This window comes from Bactrocera oleae, chromosome 2, assembly GCF_042242935.1.
Source record: "Bactrocera oleae isolate idBacOlea1 chromosome 2, idBacOlea1, whole genome shotgun sequence".
In the NCBI taxonomy this organism is placed as follows: domain Eukaryota; kingdom Metazoa; phylum Arthropoda; class Insecta; order Diptera; family Tephritidae; genus Bactrocera; species Bactrocera oleae.
Window position 1 is genome coordinate 78,476,337 of NC_091536.1, and position 8,959 is coordinate 78,485,295.

General features: G+C 34.7%; 2 protein-coding genes across 4 annotated transcripts in view; one reads left to right on the top strand and one right to left on the bottom strand.

Annotated features, from left to right (window-relative positions):
* The window catches only part of LOC106614537 (sodium-coupled monocarboxylate transporter 1), a 107,985-nt gene extending 100,321 nt beyond the window's left edge, over positions 1-7,664 (top strand). For all 3 annotated transcript variants that reach the window (XM_036368745.2, XM_036368760.2, XM_014230328.3), the window contains 6 exons: positions 4,019-4,178; positions 4,243-4,461; positions 4,642-4,915; positions 5,109-5,219; positions 5,288-5,415; positions 6,321-7,664. In XM_036368745.2, coding sequence (XP_036224638.2) covers positions 4,019-4,178; positions 4,243-4,461; positions 4,642-4,915; positions 5,109-5,219; positions 5,288-5,415; positions 6,321-6,807 — 1,379 coding nt within the window. In that variant the 3' untranslated portion in view covers positions 6,808-7,664. The remainder of the gene's footprint in view (positions 1-4,018; positions 4,179-4,242; positions 4,462-4,641; positions 4,916-5,108; positions 5,220-5,287; positions 5,416-6,320) is intronic.
* A 156-nt stretch (positions 7,665-7,820) lies between these two features.
* On the bottom strand, positions 7,821-8,720 carry Bet5 (blocked early in transport 5). Its single transcript, XM_014230347.3, has 3 exons — positions 8,548-8,720; positions 8,342-8,484; positions 7,821-8,285 (listed from the first exon to the last, which is right to left on the bottom strand). Exons 1-3 carry the CDS (start codon positions 8,644-8,646, stop codon positions 8,090-8,092), a joined length of 438 nt encoding a protein of 145 aa, XP_014085822.1. The 5' UTR covers positions 8,647-8,720; the 3' UTR covers positions 7,821-8,089.
* Positions 8,721-8,959: the final 239 nt, after the last annotated feature.

Genomic DNA, 8,959 nt, shown 5'->3' on the forward strand with positions numbered 1-8,959 from the left:
AAAGCCAAAGCTTTATTTAACGCTTTTGAGAAATTCGCAAGGGGACCCTTTGGTTTATCGACTGCCTCGGAGTGCTATTTATTTTTATTCGGTTCTGTTTGCAATTTCTTTGACGAATTATTTTTCGTGATTCCACACAGACGCAAACCGCAAACGGCACTTGCCAGCTGTTTAAAGCTCGAAAGCATCACTCAACCCCCCCTCCCCCCACCGCACGCACTGTCATTGAGTAAATGCGCCAATTTATTCATATTGAATGTCGTTATACATTATGATGAATGTGTTGTGGTATCAATCATTGGGCTACAAGCCTGTCCCACATACCCACACACATACGTATGTATCTATGTATGTACGAATACACACGTGTATGTAATTTGCAATACGAAGCGCGCCACCGCCACAAAAGCGCCACGGCTCTGGTTGAAGTAAAGTAATGGCACGAGAAAATGGAAATAATGTCGTAAATTGATGCCAAAAAAAGAAATATTCGGCAGTAACAGTATTTAAAAAGCATTCATATTTATGTGAATTGACGCATATTTTACCCGATGTACCCCTCTAAATGTTTCACATGTAGTGTTTAGTGTTAGCAGTCCCATTACGATGAATGTTAGAGTTTAATGTGCCACATCTGTTTTTGTAACCCATCGGCAATTATGGAAAGGAAAATCCAAGGAACAAGCCTTTTGATTAAACAGCTCTTTAAATTAATTATTTACCCTTTCTACCAAAAATGTGTTAAGAAGGCGTACTTCAATTTCGAATTCATTATCTTAATAACAGAGTGTAAGATTTGTCAAAATTAACCCATTATAGTAAACTTGAAGTTCTCTTAGTGTCTCGAAGACAGAATCTAAAAAAGAAACTGTCGAAAAAAAGTCTTCGAAGATATTCGATAAGTTTAATAGGTTAAAGATTTTTGGATCAATCATTTGGTCACCGCAAATGCAACTCCACACAGCTGTTCTCTTAGACCAAGAAACTTGGAAATCTCTTAAGCAAAGATTTCTTGCTGAAGCAATGCTGGATGGCTGCCTAACTAGATTCAATTTATGATTTGATGACAAGCTAAACTGCAACTTTCATAAGCCGAGAATCCAAATCAGCTTACTTCAGAATTTCGATAACAGCCTAGAGTCTGATAAAGGTTGCAATAGATTATTAAAAAGCGTATATAACATAATAATTCAACATAATCGTCCTTCTTAGAGTTATTACATCAGGGTTTGTGTTTATGCGAAGACGGATTGAATAAGTCCAGTAATACTCTCCGTTTCCTTGGGAATCCCGCACTTTAGGGTGTTGCTTCAATTATGACAATCGTAACTTACTATCTACCAAACCAAAAAGCGTATGATTGCCGTAAAAAAAACTCAAACGCTTATTTTGATTTATGAAATTCCTGCTACTTCATCAAAACTTGCATTAGCTAATTTAATTTAAAAGGCATTAGATACCCTATGGATGTTAAAACATAGTTACTACGAAAATAACCCAAAAAGCCGTTAACATATGGTATGTAGTTGCGTAGATCTGTGTTTGCGTATGTATGTATATGCTTCGAAACCTAAATCAAGATTGTACATTTTAAATATATAAACTACATAAAAGTTCAACCGCATATACAATGACACACCGCTCCCGTTATCTTGGACAGTTTTCCTTTACGCTGTGTGTGTGTGTGTGCGTCTTTATTTAACAGAGAGATGGAATATGTGAGTATTTATGTGCATTTGTATATGTATGTGTAGGCATAACTATATGTGCAAAGCTTGCTATTTAGACGAGCCACAATTTTCAAGGCAATATCCTGCAGGCATACACAAATTGCCGCAACAACAACAATGCCATCAAAAAGGCAATGGCATCCTAACGAATCATTCATTTTATACCTTATTATCCATTCAAGTCTTATCGGCATTAAGCTGCTACCAGTATTGTTGCTGTTGTTGCTATTGTGCCACTCATAAATGGCACTCAAAGCGTATACGCTACAAATGCCTGTGTGTAAGCGTGTGTATTTGTTTGTCTCGATGAGTGTGTAAACAAACACGAGCACCTTACCTATACACGCACAGACATTTAACACTTTTGTGTTTGCGTGAAGAATAAAGTGTACAAAACCGATTTTAGTTTTTTCTTTATTTATTTTTTATTATAATTTTACCACAAAATTGGTTAAAAGGTAAAGTGAGAATGTAAATACGCAAAGCAAACAAATTATGGGTTGAGAGGAACGTGATGTGTCGTCGGTACAAAAAGATTGTGATATTCGAAGCTCAACAATGTGAACAGAACACAAATTACATGAATGACCGTTGGACGAGCACACAACGAAAGCATATATGCAACAGCTGACAATGAGGCTAGAACGAGGAGAAGCTATGCTTGGGCGAGCATACGTCTACAACAAATTTATTCAACAATCGTGCACACGAGCATACCATAGTATATTCATAGACGTACGAGCATGTATAGGCGTATGTGCAACGGTAAACAAACAAAAACTTGTGGTTAAGATATTTACCTTCAACACTGTTATGTCCCACAAAAATATGACAACAACTCAACCCGGCATAGAATAGGGGTTTCCGCTATCGCCTTCAAAAGGCAAAAGTATAGATGGTATAACAAATGCTAGCCGAAGGATATGTATTCTGTATGTGTATATTTGTATGTAAATTTACATCGATTGATGCATCAGTGGCGCTTGAATAAAAGTATGGATATTCGAGTTCTTAAGTAGGTGACATATTATGTGCCATTATTTAAGCAAAATTCAAAACCTAAAAATGTCTTAAGGAGACCCCACGTTATCAATTCTTGCACAATCGACGGTACGGTGAATAAATCGAACGCACGACAACTGTTTCGGATTTCGTTAGAAAGGACATAAAATCGAATAGTATCGGAAAATTAGGTTATAAATCGCACATCTCTCGACATGATGCTTCAAACAGTATGTAGATACCTTCACTTTAAACCCGCCAAACGTTCAGAGCTTGTAAGAACCTTCATAAAATATCATGACGCACACCATTTAAAGAACTCGGACAACTTTTAGAAAAGTTGCGAAGACTAATTATATATACTAGTCGATACCTAACAGGTTGTATTATCCAGCAAATGATACGGCATACATTTAGACCACCCCGGCTTTGCATTCATTAACAATGTTTCAGATAGGACTCCTATCTGTCTTGCAATTTCTGTAATCTAACATTGAGGCAGACGAAACCTTTCTGGTACTTACATATATTTATATACAATACATATATTGCCGTCAGAACGCACTCCTTTAATTCGATTTTCACAGGATTCCTTAAAGAAGTGATGCGGGTTCGTTTATTACATAACAAACTCCGTTGATATTTTCATATATAATATGTATGTACATATGTACTTCGAAGTTTAGGCTTATTATCCAATGTAGAACAAAGCTTACCCTAGAATGTTTTTACTCAAAACTTAGAACTTAACGGTATTGAGACAAACTAAAGGAAGTGCTAAAATAATATTAGATAAGTAGAATTTCCAATGCTTGCAAAACTTTCTAGCAAATGTTGTTGTTATAACAATATTATGAATTGACGAATGCTACCGACTTGACAGTCCTTGGCAAAACAAATCCTACTCCGAACCGATTACGTAGACACGAATATTGTGGCAACTACGTAACCGAGGAAATGATCGCTTCAAGAAGTACTCAAGTTGAGCAAAATACTGTGGAAAGAATGGTATGGATGCGACGAGACGGGAGTCATTTATTTTCTCACTTCTGCAAAATTCACTTTTTTCGACCTTTTAACTGTATATAAAACCCTTTAATAATTTTCTTCTCCCTGCACTTACGTTCACTCAATAATTCAGCTTTAAGATTAAAGCTTTACAGATTTGTTAATAAATAAAATATTATTATATTTTTTTTTATGCAAAAAGTATTAAATTAACATCACATATCCAGTTTTTTTTTATTGTTTATTAATTTTTTCCTTTATTTTACTTTCATTCACAGGTCGCTTAACATTCTTTAACTTCACTGGCGACATGACCGTTCGCGTAGACACGCTTTCCGCTTGGGTTGGTCAATTGTTCATGTCCTTGTCACAGTTTGGTTGCCAGCAAAATTTCATGCAGCGTTATGTTTCACTGAAATCTATGAGTGATGTGCGACGGTAAGTACCGAACGCTGCTTAAATTTTATTTTAAAGCTTAAATGTAATTGAAACCCATTTACAGCGTCATGATGACAAATATTCCCATCATCGTCGTATTCTTTTCGCTCTCTTGGCTCTCGGGTATGGTCATCTATGCCAGCTATATAAATTGTGATCCATATGCTGAGGGCTACATACAAAAACCGGATGAAATTTTGCCATTTTTCGTAGAGGACCAGTTGGCCGTAATACCCGGTTTTGTAGGCATCTTCATGGCCATGCTTTTCAACGGTGCCTTGTGGTATGTATACAAACAAGTGTTATAGATTGCATTTTAATTACTCAACATTTAGTGCCAATTTATGAACATTTAATCACATTTTATTCCATTGTATTTACTCAAATTGCTCTTCTATTTTTCGCTATTCTTCTTTTTTACCCCAAACTACGTCGTCCTTTTGTCTTTGCGTCGGCCCAACAGCATGATGGTGTCGAATTTAAATTCATTAGCTACTGTTTGCTGGGAGGATTTCGTCTCGCAAATACCGCAATTCAGGGGTCTCAGCGACAAGCAACAGCTTTTCATTCTAAAGATTATAACCGTCATTTGTGGCTTGATTACAATTGGTGTTGCATTTGGTGTGGGTCTACTGTCCGGCGTAATTGAATCATCGATGCTGGCATTTTCGGCTACATCTGGCCCATTATTGGGCTGCTTCATATTGGCAATGCTGGTGCCGATTGCTAATTGGAAGGTAATTAATTTGTTATACCATAATCAAATTTCACCGTACAACAACGTCGTAAGGTTGGTCAACGTTATTGCGTACGCACTTGTTGAATGATTTTAATTAGTTGACATAGCATTGCGTGCCGGCCTTACGTTAAGCGGCGTGTGAGGGCTCTAGTAAATTTGTGTTCTTCTATTATCTACCTATCTTACTATAGGGTACCTCCACTGGCATGATTGCATCGTGCGTTTTCGTGCTATGGATCATCACTGGCAGCGCTACTGTCGATAAGACTGCTCAGAACACTTTCCTGCCCACATCCACAGAGGTACACGCTTCAATTCTGAGAACCGTTAGATTTATATGCTAATGTTTTTTTTAATTTATTTCATTTAGGGCTGCACCAACACAACTTTCTCGCCATCTATAACTAAACCAAATAACCTCGAACAATCTTGGTTGATCTCACATTCGCTGCTCAACAATTCTACACCTCTGCAACAAACAATTATGGCGCCTGAACGGTAATAAATACATATATTCTTAAATGGATACACTTACTATTATTTAAGGGGTTAGGCTCCCCGAGAGCCTTCAAAATATACCTCACTTTGACAATTTATTTTGGGAGTAAGGAAAGAAGTATCGAATTTCTTTCATTTAGGCTTTTTTAAATTAATGTTAATACAAAAAAATACAAAATGGCGGCTTCTGCGCCATCTTCGGAATAACCTCTACGGGCGATATTGATTCTAAGAACCCGTGCTAAAAATGGGGTCTTAATCCACATAAGGCTTGCTAGTAAAGTACGTATGTATGTGTTTCGCAAAATGACGGATTTTTAAAACAAAAAGATTAACTTTGTGACCAAAAAAATTAGGACTAATTTGTTTCTAAAAATAAAGTTACAATACTAAAATAATTGTAAATAGTTTACGGTTAATGATACCATTAAGCTAATGTTAAAATTTGAAGTGTATACCTACGATTCTCTTTGAGTACCATCGTCGCCTGATTTTAAAGTAGCTTCGAGAAAACCCCGTTTAGAGTTTTACGAGCTGAGCAAACAGTTCCAAACGCTTCGACACTTCAGCGGATTGAACCGGGAAAATTTAATTTTTTAGTATTCTATCAATTGAATAATAATAGGGTCTTAACAAATTGTATATGGACTTAAGGCACTTTGTCGATTTATGATCAATTATATAAGAGCTTTACGTACTACGACGGATCGGCATTCTAAGCTATTATTGTTAGAATCGACTTTGTCGATTTATGATCGATTATATATAAGAGCTTTACGTACTACGACGGATCGGCATTCTAAGCTATTATTGTTAGAATCGATTTCTTAACCTAACCTCACCCTTCTTTTCACTTTTCATCACTAAATAATAAAATTTCAAAACGATTTTTATACTTCTTACAGCACCCCAATGGAGACATTCTATTCCATCAGTTACATGTACTACAGTCTGCTCGGTGCTGTGATTACGGTTGGTGTTGGCGTTGTAATCAGTTATCTTACACGCGATCCTAAAGACGCATACGATGCTAAGCTCTTACATCCGATGGTATTGCGTTGGTGCGAACGTTTCCCTGGCGACAAACCCTATATAATCGGTGATGCCACCAGTGATTTGACCACAGTCGATAAAGGAAAAGGCGCTAAAGTAAATCTGGCATTTGATGGACAAACCGAATCGAATATCATTATTGGCACCAACAATGAAAAACAAAAACATAATCCCATTGATGTTGTGTTCACGAATGAACAAAATGGGCACACAAATGACAGCACTGATGAGCGTAGCATAACAAAGGGTAGTCTAGCGAAGGCGGCTGAAATGGATACACCACCGAGCGGTGGCGAAAATGGCACATACCGACAATTCAAAGAAAAAGAGACAGTGTGATACGCACCGGTAGTGGTGAATAACCTATGATGAATAACCTATGATGATATGCGGCGGACCCTTGATATTTAAAAGTGCATCGTAGTGACTTAAGTTAATTTACTTAATATGTTATTTTGCTAATGTTATATACATACATACTATATATTACTATATTTTATTTTATACAGATAGAGTTTATTGTTAGTAATGTTTAAGTCTGAAAGTTACAAATAACTTAAAAGCTTCTAAACTAGCTGGTAACGATAATTACACCAGAATTTATACACACATACAGATATTACAAATATTGCTACATACATACATATGTACATATGTATATATATATATGTAGGCTTAGAAAGTTAGTTAACTAAGTCATGAATTAATGTTGTATGTGAAGATGATGAAGACACTGTGATCATTAATTAGTTTGATTACTTGTACTGATCGATTCAACATGTATATGCATATATATTTATATATATACATATTGGATCTATGTGTTCACATTTGTGAGAACAACTTATATACATATATTTTCTGACGTATATTGATATATATATCTACCATATATATATGTATATTAAAGTTATATTTTACAAAAATTTGTTATATGTATACACATTTGTACGATGCATTCATGTCTTAGAAATAAGTACATAAATTGAAACTAATATATACAATGCATATATTAAAAAGAAAATTGTAACATTTAAGATTCACAAAAGTTTACATGAATTGTAAGTACATGCAATACATGCTAAATTCAACGAACATTATTGGATATAAGTATACTCGTATATAGCTAAACATTTAGTGTTTTAATATAACGCCCTATGTGAAGAATAAAGTTTAGAGTTTTAAGTATAAAAAAATTGCATATGAAGTTTTATTTACGTTAAATACGGTTATTTGAGTTATACCGCTACCACAACACAACAACAACTAAATGAGATCTCGTAAATCGTAACTGCAATAGATAACATACTTCCTTGCATTGAGCCTGAGATTAAAAAATGTAATTAAAATAAATTTACTAATTTATAGTAACAATATTATTATCTGTATTTTATTATTTTTTATTTCAATAAATTACTAACCAGCATATGAAAATTACCTAAAAACTAAGGAAAAGTTTTCGATTTAAACCGCTAAGCAGCTTCATTTTGGTAAAAGTAATTTCACAAATATTTTATATAAAATTAAGAAATATTTAATAACATACATATACTTAGCAATTGGACACCCAACGGAACGGAAATGTTTAAAGAAAGTAAATTTGCACTAATGAATTGATATCTTATATATTACGTATGCCATATAGTGCTGACTGTTTTATAAATTCATCTAACTTCGTTTGAAATAGCTCTGATGTCACAGGTGTCCCTGGATTCCAAAGTGGATCACGTACGACATATTCTACCCAAATTTTGCTATACAACTGCTGCAAAAGTTCTTTCACATTTAACGCGGCAGTATCGGTATACAGCACAAACCTAAAAACAAATTGTTTCAGAGAAAATAGATTTTAGCATAGCAGTTTCTCGTTTACTTTAGGCCAGAAGGTGTTTCCATGTAGTGAAGCGCATATCTGTTCGTTTTGTAGTAAAGAAATCCTTCGCGGGGATCTTGTGGAGATATTTTGCTGACGAATGATTTAATTGAAAAAAGCATGCCATAAGTTAGTTTCGCTTCCTGTAAAAATCATATGTTTATTAACAAATTAATATTAAAATCAAGAACAATTTTGAAGCGCACCTCTTCTCTGCTAACACCCGATTTTTTTGTACGATTCCATTCGGCATAATACAGCATGGTGCCGAATTTATCAAAAATATATAAATGATAAATCGTCATCACTAAATTAAAAAAATACTGGAATGAATTAAATTAACTCTCAATCTGTAAATTGTTTATTTTGAAATGACAATTCGATTTATTATTAACAGCTGATGGTGTTAGGATGCCAGCTGCATCAAATATTTGTTACTATAAAAACCCTACAATGTGGCTGAAGTATAACAGATTTAGTTCAAACTATATATTTTTAAGTGTGATTATATGATTTATCTTCAGAAATTTTACCTTAAACTAACAAAAAATTGATGTAATATACAGCAACGATCAATTTATACATATATATTATTAACTAATAGCACAGGTTTCCTAC

Excerpts from the sequence above, each read along its gene's own strand:
- Bet5 (XM_014230347.3), bottom strand. The coding sequence starts at position 8,646 with ATGACGATTTATCATTTATATATTTTTGATAAATTCGGCACCATGCTG. Across the intron at positions 8,485-8,547 it reads CGGGTGTTAGCAGAGAAGAG|GAAGCGAAACTAACTTATGG; the intron begins GTGCGCTTCAAA and ends TGATTTTTACAG. Across the intron at positions 8,286-8,341 it reads GAAACACCTTCTGGCCTAAA|GTTTGTGCTGTATACCGATA; the intron begins GTAAACGAGAAA and ends ATTTGTTTTTAG.